The sequence below is a fragment of the Anser brachyrhynchus genome, assembly GCF_964034855.1.
Source record: "Anser brachyrhynchus genome assembly, chromosome: Z".
NCBI classification, from domain to species: Eukaryota; Metazoa; Chordata; class Aves; order Anseriformes; family Anatidae; genus Anser; species Anser brachyrhynchus.
Genome location: NC_137697.1, coordinates 7,919,641 through 7,939,887, shown reverse-complemented (window position 1 = coordinate 7,939,887; position 20,247 = coordinate 7,919,641). Strand labels below are relative to the sequence as shown.

General features: G+C 37.5%; 1 protein-coding gene across 6 annotated transcripts in view; it reads right to left on the bottom strand.

Moving 5' to 3' along the window:
- Positions 1–20,247, bottom strand: part of RAI14 (retinoic acid induced 14) — an 86,207-nt gene that overhangs the window by 4,231 nt on the left and 61,729 nt on the right. For 3 of the 6 annotated variants that reach the window (XM_080572557.1, XM_080572558.1, XM_080572559.1), the window contains exons 4-15: positions 15,434–15,522; positions 13,669–13,733; positions 11,434–11,491; positions 10,633–10,703; positions 9,100–9,206; positions 6,490–6,668; positions 5,795–5,823; positions 4,659–4,745; positions 3,936–4,013; positions 3,205–3,265; positions 2,749–2,867; positions 701–2,227 (exon numbers count right to left, since the gene is read on the bottom strand). In XM_080572557.1, the coding sequence (XP_080428683.1) occupies positions 701–2,227; positions 2,749–2,867; positions 3,205–3,265; positions 3,936–4,013; positions 4,659–4,745; positions 5,795–5,823; positions 6,490–6,668; positions 9,100–9,206; positions 10,633–10,703; positions 11,434–11,491; positions 13,669–13,733; positions 15,434–15,522 (2,470 nt within the window). The remainder of the gene's footprint in view (positions 1–700; positions 2,228–2,748; positions 2,868–3,204; positions 3,266–3,935; positions 4,014–4,658; positions 4,746–5,794; positions 5,824–6,489; positions 6,669–9,099; positions 9,207–10,632; positions 10,704–11,433; positions 11,492–13,668; positions 13,734–15,433; positions 15,523–20,247) is intronic. The other 3 variants (XM_080572560.1, XM_080572561.1, XM_080572562.1) reach the window with 3 other exon arrangements.

Sequence of the window (20,247 nt, the reverse complement as noted above, 5' to 3'; positions counted from 1 at the left end):
AGTGGCAGAAAACTAGATGAAAACTCAATGGACAAACAGAGATGTCATGTAAGCGAAGGGTTACAATGCTTCTCTACCGCAATCCCAGCAGTCATTCAAAATGCATTCCTGGCTCTGAAGGAGTAATATTTACGAACAAAGACTGTATTTACCACCTTCGCAGATGCTGCTTCTTAACACAAGACCGAAACATACCAAACAGGCCAGCTATTCACACTAAGCAAAATGCATAGCTTTTTATAAAGAAATTGTGACAGACATAATTGCACAGGAAAAATAGCTGTCACGCTGAGGCTGAGATGATACAGTAAACTCAGAATAGTGAATGTCTGCTGTTTCCTGATCCTGATGTTTCTTTGTCTCTTCATGAACCTCTTCCTGCTGTAAATTCCACTTTGAATTTGCTCAATTCAGGCTGAACCTAACCTGAACAGAACTTAGAGGTGAACAGAAAGATGCTTACCTCCACCAGAGAGGAAGATAACTAAAGTCAAAAACGCTGAATAAAAACTCCTTTGACATTAAGATCTGTGAGACAGTACTTTGGCATCTGAATTTTCAGATGGCCACATGAACTCAAATGTTACTCCGCTCTGTGACACCTTACACCAATTGGGGTTTAAGGTCACTTATGCACCTTCCAATATGTTCTGTAGTCTGAACTCATGTAATACTTCCTCCACGGCAGTGAATCACTAACCTTTTTATCTTTGTCCTCTTCTAGTTTTGATGTGCTTTCAGAGTATCTTTTCATTTCAAGTAAATCTTCTTGAGCTTGATGGTACTTTTGGTGAAGACCAGTCACCTCCTGTTCCTTTGCTTCAAGCAGAGTATGCATGCCTTCTTTCTCTTCTTTCAAATGCAAAATTTCATTTCTCAGCTGCATAACATCTAAGGACACATTTTCCTTCTCTTTGATTACATCCTTCAGTTTGGATGACAAAGCACTAACTTCACCCTCTAATGAAGACTGGAGTTTTTCATACGTAGCCTTGGGTACCATTGCTTCATTAACTGCAGCTTTTTCTTCCAATAATTCCTTTTGCAGGTTTCTTACTTCACTTTCCTTGTTGGTAAGCAGTCCTTTGAGCTCATTTATTTCCTCCTCCATTTCCTTTACAGTACTTCGGAGTACATTCATCACCTGATGGTGTTCAGTAATTGGCAAAGAGTTTTGTTTCTGAGTGTCTAACAGTTGCTTTAGTTCTTCTGCTTCATCTAATACTTTTGTGTACTGGGATTTCATTTCTGATAATTCATTCTCTGCTTTGTATTTCAAAGAATTTGTTACCTGCATCAGCTTCTCATGTTCATCTCTAGGAATGTAGTCCACAGCGATATCATCCAGAGTTTTTCTCTTCCTGTAATCTTCAAGCTCTATTTGTGCCTCCTTGTACAATTGTGACAATTCACTAAGTTGTCTGTTGAGCTCATCTATCATTCTGTGCATTGCATCTTTCATTTCTTCAGACTCAGCACTAGACTCTAACTGTGTCTGATTTGTCAGCTTGTCCTGTAGCCTTTTAATTTCCTCTTGCCCTTCTTTGTACCTCTCAATCAACAGTGCCTTCTCCTGATTAATATTATCAATAACTGAACAATACGAATTCCTTATTTCCTCACATTCTTCCACAGACAATTTGCTTGCCACATTCTGCTCTCTTTCTTCAAACTTTTTCTGGAGCTCTCTCACTTTCTCTTTTTGTCTTTCACTTTCCTCCAATGCTTTCTTCAATTCTTGCTTAAGCACTTCAACTTCTTCACATGTCACCTTCAACCTACCCAGCTCAGAACTGGTTTCTTCACTTTCAGAAGAAACGAGACCCATTTTCATCTGCCTCTGTACATTCAAAACATCTTTCACAGTTTCCTCATACCTGTTTTGAGTTTCTTGGAACTTCAGATTAAGATCAGAGCCATTTTCTGAAATATCTGTGTTATTTAAGCGATCTGCTTCTGGAACTCTAGACTGGAACTGAGCTTCTAAGTGCTTTCTTTTGGCTTCGGAATTTTCTAATTTCCTCTGCACATCCTTTAAGTCTTCCTGGAGGTACTTTATTTTTACTTCACTAGGGCTTGCCGAGTTTTCTTGAATTTGGGTGGCTTTTAATGTAGGCTTCAGCTCCTGAGCTAAGAACTCATTTTGTCTATCTACTGCTTGATCAAACTCCGTTTGGGTTGAATGATAAGAATCTATGGCAGAATCCACTTCCTTAGGTGTTCTTTCCTGTGCAAAAAGAAACCCAAACAAATGCATGATAAAAACAAATACATTTATTTAAAACAACATATATAGGAAAAAGGAAGCAACCCTTGCCACATCCTACAAAGATGGGCAATTAAAGCACCATGGAAGAAACCGTTAGGTTTCAACTCAAAACCCAACTGGTCCCATTTAATCATCTACAGCGATAGAAGGCAGCAAGTGCCAAGCTCCTCTGAAAGTCTGTTGATCTCCATATGCTAATAATCAAAGCTAATAAATCAAAGCTAAGTAAATTAAAATCAGATCTGCTAACACAACTGTTAACAGCATATTTTAGAATGCAACTATCATAGTAAGCAAAGATATTCAGTAATTCATGGGGAAAGGATCAAAACACTAATTTTAATCCTTTGGGGGCAGAGTGCTTCAATGATGAGCACCACAAGCTCTTTATATTTACAGAACATCTCTTTAAATTGGTAAGCAGCTCTTTGTTCTACTAAGAGGTTAACAGAGCACTAGAACAGCACAAAATACACCACCTGTAATTTGTCCTGTAGCTCCTTATTGTGTAATGTCAAAGAAGCAATTTTTGCTTGCATCAGCATAAGTAGATCTTGCTGTTCAGTTTCAGAACTCACGTCCAATAAACTATCAGCACCTTTGGAGGAAAAAAAGATTCAAAAACTTTCAGAAGTTGAACTGATCCCACAGCTAGCTAGTTATTTTGCTTTCCAAATTAAACACTTTGTTTTCATGACTATTAAGTGCAGTGAACAAGTGAACAATTCCTAGAGCTGTTTCCCCAAAAATGTGTTAAGTCACCCAACAGAAGCAGGTGGGAGCTGGTAGTGAAATTACATAACGTTATTCCCAATACTTATTGTGGCTCACATTCTAAGTGGAAAGACACAGAGCACATCTGACCAGACTGACTTTTCACAACACCTAAAAGACCTAACCAAATAAGAAAATAAGTATTAAACTTTATTGTATACCTGTTGTGCTGTCACTCAGTCTGTCTTTATTATCTCGAAGCAAGGAGCTGAATTCTTCCTGCTGAGACATGAGAAAAAAATTTAAAAAACACTTTCACAGAAAGCAGATGTAAAGTTGGACAGCTCACAGAAGATAAATATAAATAGCATAGACCTTGTTGGATGAAACCTGGCAAAACTTTTTTTTTTTTTTAATTGTAGCATGTGCCAGGACAGGAATTATATTGCCTAGTCCTCATTAAATGTTAATGTAATTTGGGCTACTATCCCACAGATAGTTTGGAAAAGCTGCAGCCCCTGTGATAAATCGCTGCAATATATTGTGGTGTACTTAAAAAGAAATCTTCAATACCATAAGATAAATATGAGACAGAACATGCTCAAGTATTTGCCTGATGTCTTTTGGTGACAGGCTCACTACTTTTTGCAATACAATCCCATGTATTTCACTGGTATTAGCTAATGAGTTCTCACACCATTAATACTTTCACAACCGTATTCCTACATACTGACTAGTTTATGACTAATTCTATTTAGATGTTCATTAAACATTAAAGCAATCCACATCTGCTTTGTAAATTACATTGAAATAGATTTGGATTCCTTTTTATTCTTAAAATGCAGCTAATTAATTCACAGGAGATTCTGCAGTCAGCAAAATAAATTGCTATGGTATTACACGTTCTTCCCCCATACTTAGTAAGAACAGAAAACTTTGACATCTTGCATACCTGGTCAGCAAAGAAAGCCTGTCCTTTTCCCGTCATGGGAGTTGAAGTTGATGAGCGTGGAGAGGACAAATCACTAAGCTGTAAAAGATTATATATAAATAAGTATATGTATGTATACATGTGCGTACATATAACTAATCCTCCAACATGTGCCGTATATAGACACAAACACATGCGAGCACTTTTCCTTGCACTAACGTAAGTCACAACTCTGGGTTAATTTCAAAGAGCAAATTTAATTATTCAGTGCTCTTTTGAGCCAGTATCACATTTGCAGTGTGCTTGTTGTACAGATTACTTTTCTGTTTAACATTAAACATGTTAAACTGTATTTTGGTACTATACAAATCTATTTAAGTGTTTTACTATCATATGCATATATGCATATAATAACGTGTACATACATATGTAGATTTAAAATACATATAATTTACTTAAGGAAGTCTGCAAAACAAGGAAACCTTCAATTTTAGATGGAAAAAGCACCTACACAGTAAAATTTGTACTACTGTATCTTAAACCATGATATATTTCAAGCAATTTTCTTAGTTAAACTAACCAATGTGTATTTTCATGGTGTCATCTTAATGTCAGGAAAAGCACTCATAATATGACAGGCATATAAAGTAGGAGTGACAGCTCAAATTCAGCCCACATAATTCACATAATGGTCAAAATGCTCTTCATCCCCTAAAAGTATCTCAAGATTGGTCTTTTCTTTACCTGAACAGGACTGATAGGAGGAGGTGGGGCTTTGCGTTTTTTTGGAGTTCCACTTCTTTCTGAACTTAATTTAGAGCCTTGATCATGCTGAAAGTTTCACCAGCCAGAGAAGGTAGGTTTGTTAGTTTGGTTAGTAAAGTCCGAGCAAGTTGTTTCACAAATATATATATACATATATATTTTCCCACATTAATATCAACTTTAGCAGCTCATGCAGTTCCTTTTTTTTTCTATGTAAAGACTACATCTCTGATAACACAAAGATATTAAACATGCCTGACAATAAGAATATGTTCCCTTGTAATCCATGCTTCAGTGAAAACAAACAAGATTTAGTGAAAAAGCAGAAGCTGACAACAAGTTTAGCACTAGTGATCTTGAATACTTCCAGAAATTCATTCACAGTCCAGTCATGCCATTCTTAACAGCTACCATCTTTCCTCTCCATCAACTTCCATTCATTCATATTCCAGTCACACCACTCTTAACAGCTACGTTTCCTCTCCATCAGCTTCTGCCTGAACTCCCTGAAAAACCCAACTTCTCCACTCAGAGAAAGAATGAACCAATACATAGCACCCTCTTCTAATCTCCAGCCACCAGCAAATCTACAAGATACTTGCACTCCAAGATAGCATGATACTAAATACAGAATGTAAGAAACTAATTTAATTGCCTAAATCTGATAAGAGTCTCACAGATAGGGGTCACCAGTAAGGTGCAACCAGGGAAAACCTTCAGATAGATGTTCTGGAAACAGAAAACTTTTCTAGATCATTTTCTATACAGTTTGAAGAGACCAGAGTCCAGCAAAGCTCCTGCAATACATGAGAATGGTGGAATATCTTCCTGGCACACATGTGCGCATGCACATGTATCCTCCCTTCCTTTTCTCACTGAGAAATCTGGCAGCTACGTCAGAGAGAAGGTAAACCCGAAACTGATGTTCCTGAAACACATTCCTTAAATAAGCAACAAAAACTTTTCACATTATAGAGCAGTTATAAGATATGCATCTCACAGTGACTACTAGCTACTAGTCACATCTACTGCTACTAGTCACGGCAGTTACTATTTTTCCCATGAGCTACAAGCCTTTAAAGCCTGAGTATTTTTAAAATCAAAAGGATAAATACCTGCTTTGATTTAGTCGGTGATTTTGTATCTGTGAAGCAAAAAAAAAAGTGGAATTAAGAACAACGATCAAGGAAAAAGTTATTTGCCTAACCCTTCTCTCAGCTCTACTTCCTGGATCATAAATGCTGTTTCTTTTTTGAACTCCTGTTTGAAATCTGAGCAATATACTTAAAATTCAAAATTCCATTTAAATACAACCTCTCTGCTGCTTTTTTTTTTGTTTCGTATTGATATAAAATTCAAAGGATAGTGACAATTCTGCTTCTACTGTAGCCTCTCACCATTCTTTTACATTAACTTCCTACTTCAAAAATCTTTTTTAGCTTGACCACAAAGTCCTGTCTGCATTAGTTCCTTCTGAATCCCTCTACTGAGGAGCTAAACATAGTCTTTCACATAATAAGGAGAAGATCTAGTTCAAATTCTACGCAAGCCTTCACTACGCTGTTACATCAGCTTACCTTTTCTTTCTCCAGAACACCTGTTTGCCCTGCTGAATATTTTATCTCACATTTGATATTACCATATACAGCAAATACCACATTTTCCTGTTTTGAAAAGCTTCAGCCAGACCACCTTGAAGATAGCTTTTAAAATTTTTCAGGTTAATTTAAAAAGTAAATTTGTTCATTACTAAACATAAACATAGCCAAAACAAAAAGTGACAAACAGCATATCAGCATCTCTTACGTACCCACATCCTGAGATAACTTTGACGATAGGAGATTCTGGATCCCTGCATTCTCAGAGATTTTGGAGTAATGCAAGGCATTCTGCCCAAAGACATCCACTAAAATGACATCTGCACCTTTCTTAAGGAACGCTTCCACCATGTTAAGGTTACCAGCTTCACAAGCCATCATCAAAGCAGTTCTGGACAACAGAAACACAAGGTAAAATTATCAAGAATAACCTTTGAAGCCGCAGCTCATTTTGTCAGGAAGAAAGTGTGACAGGTACTGTGTAATGAAGAGCAAAATTTTATCAACATATGTATCAACACATACATGCAACTGTTTTTTCTATGCACAGACACCTGCCTGCCCCTCCTCCTCTTCCCCATACGCCCCAGTTAGACCTTCTGCAAAGACCTGTTACGGTTTGCACGTCTCCAAACATTTCTAAAAATGGTTTCCTGAAGCTAAAAGGAGAGAGAGAAGTGGATGAAGGATCAAGTCAGACTATCAGATGTCACTGTCACACTTCAATTACAACAGGAAAGCCTTTATTTAATCACTTCTCTCCTTCACATGTTGTTTTTAAGCAAAATAGACAGGTATCACCCAAAAACCCAAATATATTTCTCAAAGCTCTTCAGTGAGACTGAAAGGTGGTTTGACCTCAAATCCTGAGCCATTCTCAAATAAAAAAGATAAAGAAGTTCCTTAGAGCACAACCAATTCCCTCTCCAGCACCGGGCAGCTTGACCGTGCCTCCTACATTAAGGGTAACATACAGAAGGAGCATTTTCCTAACAGGTTGTATCTGTTTTTCCTCAGTGACTTTTAGGGATCATACAGGATAATTACAAAAACACAGAAAACCCCACCTCTCGAGCATGCTCTAATATTGCTTTTCTGCCACAGCAGAATTCTCCCTTTTAAATGTGAACTCATTCCTAATAGGCTGGCCAAGTTCACAGGCAAACACGCTTCTCAGTGCAGATATGAAACTGAGAAGTTACTACAGAAATTTCTCCCAATATCCAACCTAAACCTTCCTTGGCGCAACTTGAGGCCATTTCCCCTCATCTTATCACTTGGTGCTTGGGAGAAAAGTCCAGTCCTCACTTCAGTATAGCCTCCTTTAAGGTAATTGTAGAGTGCAATAAAGACTCTCCTGAGACTCCTTTTCTTTAGGCTGAACAACCCCAGTTGTTTAGGTATTTGCTAGATATTAAGGCAACCATTTCACTGATGAATTAAACACACTCCCTGTAACAGGTGAGCCCTGGGGAAGTGATGGCTGTTGCAGTACTGTGGTAAGAAGTCAAATGTTGAGTGGTAACTTGGATAGCAGTTCCACAGGGATAGTTTTAGACTACCAAAATGACTAGCTTAGTCTGGACATCAGAGGGAATTGGACAAGCCATTTTCAAAGGCTCTCTCTTTCTCCTCCCATTAAGACTTCTACTTTCTCATTAAATATGCAACCAATTCTGTGAACAGGAGATGACTAAGTAGTTCTTCTCCTTACCATAAGGAGTGGGAATTAAAATGGTACATTCCATGTTATATAGTTTTTCTTGCTTTTACACACTGTACTTTCTTTAAAAAAATAGAGAATACCAAACTTGCAAGTACTGTCTTATCTATAACAGAAATACCTTCATCCAACTAAATTACAAACTGTTAACGCTACCTGTTGATTAAAAGTAAGCTAGTGAGAGAAAGGCAGAGGTCCCAGAATGGTAGCACCTCAAGTTCAAAGCACCGTGGAGGCCATTTAAACAAACCAACCAACCAAGAACCAACAAAGGGGTTTTCTTTAGGCAACTTAAAACAAAAATCAAACTAATAGAACTTTGAACTCTCATAAACCAAGCTAGGGCCCAGCCTCATCCTCCCAGGTGTTCCCAAAGAACAATATGGACATTGTATCACATAATAACCAAGATAATTACTAAGTGCCAAGTCTTCTCAGCATCCAGCTTTACGTTTGCAGTTTCATCATTTATAAAAGTCCATAATTTTCAAGAACTCTTGAACTTCATCAGTATCATCAAAATGAGTACATTTTTTCCCACAATAAGGATGCTCTGGTTTAAGAACGATTTTCTGACACGCTAGATGTCTATTCAGGCAACAAGTCTCTAAATGGCACTTTCTGAGAATACAGCATCTCCACCATACAACAGTTTTACTGTGTTTTCTCTTGGTGCTGCGGCTGTGTTACATTAGAAAAGAGAGCTCTCCATGAATGTCACTTCCAAGTAACAGTTTTCAGATTAAAATTGGAGAAACTAACTCATGCCAACAACAGAGCAGCACTGAAAACTGGGACACGTACAAAGTGACGTGTGGGCAAGTGCTATCATTCAAACTCTTGTAGGAATGATTTTAAAATGGGATTTGCTGCTCTGGTAACCCAACGAAAATCTTACAGGCATGATCTAGTTTTAGAGTTATTTAGTTTCTGTTTCACCTTTCCCTTTAGGCAGAATTCTCTAAGCTTTCTTGACAACTGGGATATTCTCTCTGGTATTGAAAGCATTAGTTCACATAACAACAATTTCGGGAAGGGAGCATCGTTTGACAGTCAGCCCTGGGAAAGAATTAACATGGTGATGGTTAACCTGCTGTACCTTCCATTTTTATCCCTGGTGTTGATGTCTGCTCCGTGATCCAGAAGGTATTTGCAGACTTCTGTATGACCACTTTGTACTGCAAGCAGCAGAGGTATGTTCCCATCCTAGGAATGCATTTAAAGAAACTATAAACAATAATTCGACAACTTACAAATACCACCATGAGATTTAAAGGTCAGCTATGAACCTTCCTTCTACACAGCACAAACAAGGCACTACCTGTACATTTTTGTCATGTACCATAAATGTAGCTGGGTTTATTTAATTCCTTCCTTTAGTACTGGGAATGGAATCACTCAGCAAAGCATTAAGAACAGGAATGCTTTTTGCTGTCTGTACTCCCTTTTCTGTTTGCTTAATGCTATAACACGGTGATTTTGCAACTATACAATACCTATAAATAAGTCCACAACAAAAAGGTTAATTTTAACTAAGTACAAGGCAAAAATACAACATTTCTTAGAATAACAGAGTAACTTCAATTGGAAGACAACTTTAGAGATTTTTTCTTCCTCCTTTGCCCTCACTCCAGAGAAAGGCAAACTTCATTTCACAGTACATTGCTCAGAGACTTGTCCAGTCAGGTTTTAAGCATATCCACAGACAGAGACACCATGATGTCTTTTGGTCCCACTTCCGATGTTCCACCACCTACATGCTAATAATTCTTTTTTTACTTAACACATAATTGGAATTTCCCAGTCAGGTCTACCGCCCAAACTGTGACCATTGCTTGACATCATTTTGTTGTGCACCTGAGGTGGGTTTAGCTCTGTCTTTCTCATGATCACCAATGATGCAGTTGAGGGCATCTTAAGATTCTGCCATAGCCTTCCTGATTCTTAGCATTAAAAAAAAAAAAAAAAAAAAAGACAAAATTTTCTGCCTTTAAAATGCATCTACTGAAATTTTAGATCTAATGTTCATGAGTGTTTTGTGTTTTTTTTGTTTTGTTTTGTTTTTTTTTTAACTCATCAAAAAGACCAGATAGGAAGATAAGATGGAGGAAAGAAAAAAAAAAGTTAAATGCCCTCCTCCCCCTTCTTTTTTTTGGTCTATTTTCTGTCAGGTCCACTCTCTTTATCATCAGAGTTTTCTACCAGGCAACTGCATCATTCTCAAAGACAGATCTGGTTGTTTGTAGTCATTTCATAATAGAGAATATACTGTCCCTTAGCCTTTACATTATACCAAGTATAATTTTTTTTGCAGCACTTGCCACAAAACGTGTGTTTCCCACAGTCTACTGGAGTGAGTGGGAAGACTTTTAATCATGTTTTGAATATATCAGAATCGATTCTAGACACTTGTATCAAACCCTCAATTTAACAAACAGCAAACCCTACCACTAGTGTATGATAGTGAAGTGGTTTCCCACATCTACTATGGCAAGCCACAAAAGGAATATTCTCCGCCAGAGAAATCCAAAATTTAATACAACAGTAACATTGCTTTGAACTATGATACCTGAGATTGACTGAAGCAGAAGGTAAAAGCTTTAAAGTGAACAATGGGAGAAGAGGTACTTACCAAATCTTTGACGTTAATTGGACATTTGTGTTCACAGAGAAGTTGAACTGCCTGAAGACAACCACATGCAGCTAAAAGAAAGAAAAAACTAGCATGAAAGTCCATGAAACCCCGTTTTTTTGAAACCTGTGTTCTACACTTCCCATTTGCAATATTGCATCATTACAATGGCGTTCAAGAAAAACAAATTAAATCATATCTCTGTTTTTAAGAAAGATGGAGAGAGACAAAGAGGATGAACAGCAAGCCGTATGCAGAAATAAAACTATTATTTATAGTCTAAATTAACTTACGATCTTTAAGCACTAGAGTCAGAATCAACCTTATCTTAATTTTTTAAGTATTTCAATGGCTTTGTACATGTAAGAGTGAACTTGCTAGCTATAAGTAACTGAAATTTGCTATTCAGTGTTGAAAAATACCCCAAATTTATAAGCCATGAGAATGAACTTGTATCCCTCAGCTGCTCAAATCTTCAATTAGCCAATAATATATTAATTTTAGAAAAGTAAACAAACTTTCATTGTCAGATTAAAAATGCAGGCATTCCAACAAATCTGACATTTCAAGTTGGAAATAAAATCAAAAGATTAGTTAAAGAAAGCTGGAAAAAATGGAATGACAGAGCAGAAATAAGCCAACTTTAATATACCTCACCATTCTACCCACTATTTTTCCAATCAGCAGAAAGGGAGTCACTATATTTATGCATTTATAACCTACAAAGCTTCACCAAGCTCACGAGCTAGGAATATCAAGCATGACAAAATACATAGTACACACTTTTAACAAAGAAGTTACCTGCATAGTGTAAAGCTGTTTTCCCAGAATTGTCAGTGCTGTCTACTGAACATTTACACTGCGTAATTCAGAAATGAGAAAAAAAAAATTAGAGAAACACCAAGAAAATAAAACATATGTTTGATGTTAAGGACAGAGAGCTGAACATCTCTGAGAATAGTTTTATGAGTAATTCCACAAAGTTCAGCCCATACAATAAAAGTGAAGAATACTGATGAAAAGCACAGCTTTCCTCTCTACCAATCTGGTCTATCCTTTCTTGGTAACAGCTTATTCTGAAGTCATGGGAAACGCGCATGGGGAGAGAGATATCCCTAGAAAAAAAGTTATAGTTTTGGAACAGTTTCTATCTGGAAACCAAAAAGAATCTCTCCAACCCCCTTGCCTGAGAAAAGCAAAAGCTTCATATTTTACATTACACTAGGAGCTAGAGCAAGCACATTCTAATGCATTAGTATTAAATTGTTTCTGTTGAAGGACATAATGCTTCACTTCCATTTGTAAGAACTAAAGCATCTAAAAGCCAGTTATATTTTGTAATATTTTAAGCCACCTGCTTACTGATTAAGCTAGACTTTGAAATAATAAATATAAAAATACCAAATTGCAAATCTTTATAAAGACTTGTTTTGGTACAGAAGATTTTACTTCTAGTTATGGCAAATAAAGATATCACACTGAAATTTTTAGTTTCTAAAAATCAAACATTAGATACTGTAACTTTCAAATGTAGCACTGCCTCCAATTCTTCCATGGTTTCCCAAGAAAACAATTTTGTGCAGGCTACCAAATTATATAACAAAAATGTCAAGATTCAGCCTGTGTAAAATAATTATCTATGTTAAGATTAGACATTTCTCACGTGTACAAACACCTTATAACACCAAGTTGGTCTACAGATGCAAGAAAACAATCCAAAGAGCATGAATTACTGGAGAATACTACCAAAGGGTTTGGACTTACAAACTTGTTTGGAAATACATATGTTGTAATAAAATTAGCAAGATATCAACAAAAGCAGTTTGTAGTTACAGTGGGCAGGTGAATAGGCAGCAGATATTTAAACACATCTAGTTGCTGAGTTGATCATGCTGTTGCATGCGATACAATTAGTGACAGCTTGATGTCACTGTTTATGCTCTAAATAAATGGGTTTGCTCTAGAATCTAGTAGATTTTTTTAACCAAATCACAAAGAGAAGAGTCTTGCTGCTTAATCATAACCCCTTCCAAGTGTGCAAGAATGGTGGGGGAGAAGGGGGTGGGAGGTTCAGCTTGCAATGAGTGGGAGTCAATGAAATTTGACTCAGTATGGTCAGAGACATTGACAGGCATCAGTCACAACAGACACGGAGAGCCCTGAAGTAACCAATGGAAAGGAATTTGGAGGTTGAGATAACGGATCCAATCCCTTTCTGTACCACTGCACTCAGGCAGTGTTATTTTGTAGGTTCATTATTTCATCCGTAGTCTTAGCCACAATCTTACTGATAGTTCTACACTCCTTTTAAATATCTATCTATATATAAATATCTATCCCATTACTCTGATCACCTCCATCAACAAAACTTACGTGGCTTTCTGCAATGGAGCTGAGATGAACAATGTTTCTCCTTGCTTACTAATACACATCTTCAGCCTCCCTCAGTGTCCTAAGAATCTTCTCTTTTATCTTCATTTTTGTTTTTCTTACCCACCTCCCACTCCCTTCTTTCTACTTTTTCTAACCCCTCACTGTCCTTCATGTCATGTGGTTGAGGATTAGTACCAAACTCCTTTGTTTTCTTTTACCTTTGACTCTAAACTTGACAGCCATTGTTGACAAGGTCAACAATTGATTCTTTTATATTGCACAGACAGAAAACATTCCAGTCAATATCAAAGTCCCACCACACATTAAGAATCCTCTTTCCCTACACCTGTTCTATACCATCTACTTCCAAGCCATCCAACCACTTAGATTAAAATTGGGAAATTAGAAGCTGCAGTCTGCTTGAGACCCAGCCCTGCTATGTCACATCAGTTGCACAGAGAAAACTCAGGGGAGATACTTCTATCATCTGTTCACAGTGCCTAAAAGGTCTTAAACTCAAGCACATCTCTAGATTGCAAGGAAATGGGACAACAGTATAGGAGTGTGGTGCAGATTATTAGCAGGAAATGTGTCAATATCTAGTGAAGAACTACCAAAGTGAAATCTCAAAAATAATCAAAATGAATTTAATTTTTACTTTACCTGAAGTAACCTCTTAATGCAATCAGGGTGGCTGTTCTTTGCTGCAAGATGTAAAGCACTGTGCCCTAGATCAAAAAAAGCAAAGCAAATTAAGCATTCAATCACTCCAAAGTACTGGAATTAGCAAGATTAAATAAAATAAAATCCTGCATCAAGTAGAATACAGTTACAGCAGACTATTCCATTATCTGCCTGACCAACAATCCTAATGTCTAGCTTCACATACAGGAATGACACAAACATTGTGTCAGAGTCTGCCTTAGCGGAAGTAAGTCTAACATTATGCATATATGTTTTGTTTCATATAAAACAATTTTCCTAAAATACACAGCCTCCCTTGCAGATAGATGTCTGTCAAGGTGTCTGTATGACTTATTTATTTTTTTTGCAATGAAAAAGGAATCTAGCACGAAGAGCAAAACCAGCCAAATTCATCACTACAACAAATTTTTATCATCCACGAAATGCAAGTATATGAGTACTCAGAACACATGACTACTTCAGTTTGCATCTTGTAGACATCCCTTTTTCTTAATTTACTTAGCATCTGTGAGGTCATATTTACTTATGCAATACAGTGATTTACTGACTATATATTAATGATGAAAGATTTTGCAGTCTCTCCTCTAGTTTTATCTTACAGAGCCCCTGAAAAATTAAATAGGCCAAAGACAACAAAAGAATAAATTATTTGTGCAAGAAAGAAGGAAGGGGCTAAGATTTAGTACTCAATAACAGACAGTAGAGCCACTTATGACAGTGGAACCTCACAGCAAATAATGAGACTTTTACAGAAAAGATGTTTCCTGAGAAACACAGGGTTGACACTCTCAAGCAAGAGCAGGCAACCTGTTATTTATCCAAATGACTAATAAAACCTGAGACAAGATGAAGTATGAATTCTGAGTAATACTATTGGGTGTATATATTCTCTTATCATTATGTATAATCTGAGTACTTCTTGTAGTATCACAGACACTTCCTCATGGAGGCAAATCATTTCAGTGTGTGACAAATTCATTAGGGCTGTAATTGGTGGCTAAAACTGAACCCAACATTTACAGATCATTATTGCAGAGGCAGAATACTGACACTTCATTTAGGTGGTCCTGATAGCCAGACAAAATGCTGGTCACAGATTCCACAGATATGTCAACTGAAATATACTAAGAAGTGTTTGCCAGTTTCAAATTCAGCTCTCATTATTGTCCTAGTGGAGTAATAATTAAAACATACACTTTCAAGGGCTGAAACAGCATATTTAATAGTTCTCTTTCTGTTTTAGCCCATATCAGCTCTTTTCAGTATGTCATAATCCTAAAGAAATGTCTTACTGCAACTGCAGTTAATGGAGTTAATAGCTGGATACACATAAAAGCAACACACAAGACCTTGATTTAATCTATGCAAAACTTCACATGAAGTTAACAAAAAGGTTTTTTGTTTGGCTGTTTTTTTTTTTCGGGGGGGGGGAGGGGGTAATAACAGCAATAATTAATAAAATCAAACTATTATTTTGCAGCTGGAGTCCACTATAAATTCTGACATTCATAGTATTAGGGCAAAAATTTTCAAGTGCATAGAATCTGAATTCCATATGCAGAAAAGGGAGCATACCAAGCCCTCAAAGGTTACAAGTGCTTTTCATACATGGTGTGCAAGGGAGGGGAAGCAGTGCTGTCAAATTTTCATTGCAGTCTGCACATCAAGATCTATAGGCAAATGAAGCATATTATGCTATATGTTTATGTTTGCAGAGGCATACCTGCACCATCTTGGGCTGTCACGTCTGCACCATGTGTCACCATAATCCTGAGGCATTCTGCGTGGCCTTTTGTAGCCGCCAGGTGAAAACTGAAGGAGAGCATTTACACGTCACTGTTCTGTTACAGACCTCCTTTCTCCTTCATTCATACACCAAGTACTGGCAAGTTCTCCCCTCCCTGTCCTTAGATCTTTTGGCAACCCTCCACTACCTCCCAAGAAGATAATTGCTCTGAAAGTCAGAAAGCACATCAAAAACTTTTGTGTTCATACATTTACACAGGCTGATATTTCATTAACCCAAGCCATATACCTAATGTGCATCTATCAGTCCAACACGATTTGTAAACTAATGTTCCTAGTGATGCAATATATCCCCACAGAATTCCTGGGCTTAGGAAATTACTGAAGAAAATACTCTCAAAAAATGGCTTTGCTCTAGACACTCAGGGCAATCCTAATTGTGCTCTTTCAGCAGACAAAATTTAGTTCCTCTAAAAGGTAATTTGGTTTCCTGAATTAAACTAAATCAAATTCTGTTTCTGAACTGTCCTCTATAGAGCCAATCTTTCTTCACAGGGGAGGTGTGCGTGTGTGTGTAAAATAAACAAAAAAAAAAATCAGTGTATGTGAATGTAACATGGAGGAATGAAAGCTAGTGGATATTTTTAAGACTATGCTAGGGATGTATTTTCCAACTTTTGGTTTTGCTTTCCCATCTCAAGCATCTGCTTGTTTGAACATTGGAAAACTGGAGAGGTTGCCAACCACACCATTGCAGGACATGCTGAACAGCATAAATTACTATTATATTACTACATATGATTACAGAATAAACCAAAGAAGTTACGCTGAATTCATGACTTTTTATACTGAAAGCTCATCTTTGACATTCTTGGCACCTCAAGGATTCACAGAATTTAATTCATAGAAGCATATACACATGCTACTGACTTAATTAAGATGAGAAGCAAAGACAAAGGAAAATCTTTTGAAAATGGAGTTTATAACATCCTGATGCATATTGTGCCAACACAGGTGAGTCTCAAGATATGGACAGAGTACAAGCAGACACATTACTTCCCCGTGGTCTTACTAATATCAGCTTAATATAGAGAGCTGTTTTCCAACTGGTGTAATGTAGAAAAACAAGTTAGAGACAAAACACTTTCAATTACTATTAAATTGTGTATGAAAAGTTGGTACATTCATAAAGCATGTCCCAGACTGAAAAAGCCAGTAATCCTGGGATGTTTTCTAATATCTTACGAAGTAGAAGTTTATTTTTAACACACCGCACTCCTACATTAAAGGCTTTTTCCCCCAGCATCTAAAGGGAGCCTAATTAATCATGTAGACACATTTCCGCTGTATTTAAGAGTTTGCATTTTGGACAACTGCTTCCTTTAAATGTTAAAGCGAGCACGGAAAATTCAGCCTGCTAGTCTGAGCAACCAGGAATACCAAGCAAGAATGAAACAGATATTTCTGGCGCAGAGTATGTGAACTGCAACACTGTGGTTCTCTAAGCTGCAGACTTTTTCTTTGCAGCCTTCCTGAAAACCAAGCAGAGGAAAAAGACCTACAGACAAGATCTGGCAAAGGGCTGAGAATTAATCAAAGCAGGAGCGCTCCTGGAACAAAGTACCAAGTACAGCAACTACCTCCCTTCCTACACGGAGTACTTCCCCGCTGCCTGCTGCTGACTCCAAATGGTAGGCAGGCAGCGCTTGAGCTTTGAACTGTTCTCTGCAAGTATAAAAATATCCTGTGTGCTTGTCCACTTGCTTACTACTGCCATAAACAAACTGAAGAGTTAACACTTCTAAAAACATAAAAAGCCCTGCTGCTGGCTGTTCTCTAGTCATTCAGATACCAAAACTTCATGTACTTGGTGACCAATGCAAAGTTGTGTAAACATTCTTCAGAAAAAGAAAAGGTTTCTCAGGCTCTGGGAAAATGGCTAAGAGAGGAAGGCAAATGGAGTCTGATAAATTCCAACACCTCTAATTTGGCCAGCACAACATACTGGTAAATACTGAAACAGATTCAGATACATTTGTGTAGACGCACGATACAATCAAAGTCACTTAAATATCAGGAAGGCTATGAAGCACACACGTGGCTCTCTTACATTTGACTATATTGATAAGAATAATAAATACTTGAATAATAATAACTTGGCCAAATCGAGAACATCCAGGTTATAGAGACAGACTGTGGAGGATAACTCCAAATGCAACAAGAATATGCAAGAGCAAAAGAAGTTTGGTTTAGGTAAAATCAGACTGCAAAGAAAACAGAGAATAAAAACTTAACTCCTTTCAGGCTATGTACCTATGAACACATCAGTCCCACCAATGCAAACAATTCCTGTGGCAGTTCTCAGCAAGTCATCACACATGCACATGCTTAGTTTCATGCTGTCAAAAAATTTACACGTCAAGGAAACGCTGATCAAAAGTATTGCTTCTCCCAAATTGATAGGATCAAAGAAACATCTGTAAGCAGTGCAGGTGGTGAGAAAGATGAGAGAACACGTGTGAAGGATGTAAGAATCTAACTAAAGCAAAAACATAGAAGCAATCTGTGGAGTCCTGGGAAAAGAGAGGGTGGTAAGGTTTAACTCGCACTCATTTACACAGTTACCTGAGCCAACACTGTTGGGCCTGCTACTGCTCTCTCCCAGATGCTTACTGTGTATCTATCCCCTCCTTAATGCTATCATCTCTTACATAACCCTACAAACAAGATGTTTTTTTCTTAATAGTCCATAAGCAATTGGGGTGGGGGACACAGCTAGTTAGCTACAGTTTAGTAAACTGAACTGGTTCACTGGGAAATCAGATCTGCTTACAAAAGAGAGGAGAATGATTCCAGACTAGGATGAACCTATTACAGTCATATTTAAGTCAGTTATTTGCAGAGGACTGGACATAAACTTCGCCTTCAGGAGTAATTCTATCTGATTTTAAAGTTATGAGTCCCTCCTTCAGCCTCCTCCACCAAAAAAATGAAAAAAACTTCAGGAGTGGACACTGAGAGCTGGTGTGTTGCAAGGGAAGCTCTTGAAACAAAGCCTGGAGAAACTGATTTCAGTACAGAATAATTCTTTACAAGCTACATAAACTTTCCTAAAATACTTGAGGCAAAAGCTGCAGGTTTCCAAACAGTGGAGTTCTCACCATCTGGAAGCCTTGAGCAGTGGTGTCTTTTACTTGCATCCTTCATGAATAAACTTCCCTTTATATGAAAGCAAACAACTTTTCCTCCCACTTCCTGGTTTTGCAATGATTTAGGCAAATAAAAACAAACATATAAGTTTTGATTTGGAGCAAGGGCCACACTGAGGGTTACATTCTCACTCAGCCTAAAACCCCATTCCAACATAGTTCATTTTTATTCCACAAAAAAGAAGCCTGTTGCTAATACTCCCAGCTACATCTTGGTACCTCAGACTGAATTGATTTGAGATAGATTTCTTTTACTGCTACCAAACATTTCTACCATTCCTGTGGCACAGGGTGGACTTCTACAATAATCTTCAGACGTTTCAGTGCAGCGGAGTAGCAGCTACCCTTCCCACTGTATCCAGAAATGAGGCATGTCAGAATTCAGACCCACCTCTGCAGCAGCTGATAAAGATCAGTTGTTCTGACACTGCTTTTTTCCACTGGGAATGTACAGGTCCCACAACTCCTCAGTTATGAACAGGATAAAATGAAAAATGACATTCTTCAGGAAAAAGAGAAAGCCCGTTTGGAGCACACAGTAAGCAGGAACATAGCAAAATTTCATCAGATTTGGAGTCAACTGGAGAACAGCTGCAAGGCTATCATCTCCAAGTCCTGTAAGGTGTAATTTTTTCCTGACCCAAAAAGGTTACTCAAATAACATTTTCAAATGCATCGATAGATGCTTTTTATGAATGCTTGGTGACTGGATGGTGTGGACAGCTGCATAAGACATCCCTGAACTAGTTGAAAGCAGATTTCTTACATATAGATGCCAGTGAAACACAACTGTCCTAAGTAAGCCAGTCGTTTATTCAGTGCTAAAGATCTTTTCTGTGTTTCAGTTATAAAGTCAAGCTAGCAAGAGAATGGAGATTTCTTCAGCAAGTGTCTGACAGAGAGCACAAGCGTTCAGATACAGCTCGTCTTTGCTAAGAAGTCAAGAATGAGTATTTCCAGAAATTATTTAAACGCCAGACAGTAACTCAAACAGAAAAGTGCTGTAATTTTTACTACTCAGCTCATACAAATCATTTTTTACAAATAATTTCACCACAGGTAAAAGATCAGAATTAATCCACATTTAGAGCTTAGACTTGTAAAAATTGAGTTAACTGAGCCTGCTGAGGTGGTGTTAGTAATGAGACCTGTGTATGCTGAATCCAGGTTCTCTGCTGAACCATTTACACAGCTACATCCTGCGAACTGAGCACAATCCTCTTACTGAATGTTATTTTGACAGCTGGCTTAAAACAACTGGGTGGTCCATATAACTAGAGAAAATACCACAAAATTAGAGTGGAGCATGATGAAATAAGAAAAAATAAATATAAAGTCTTAATTTAAGACAATAACCTTTTAACACTAAGAAATTTTTATTTGTGAAAAGAAAAACAAAATCAGAAGACCAGAAAAATTACATCCTGTTACAGGCTCCATTTCTGTATGGCAGGGTCATGCTCCAGAGTTCTTTCAGGGCAGAATCAGCATTCTCTGTAGCACAGAATTTCTCCAGGGCCTGAAAGTAGTCTGACACGGCATTTGCCAAAATCCAAAGCAAATAAAGAACATGGTTGAATTA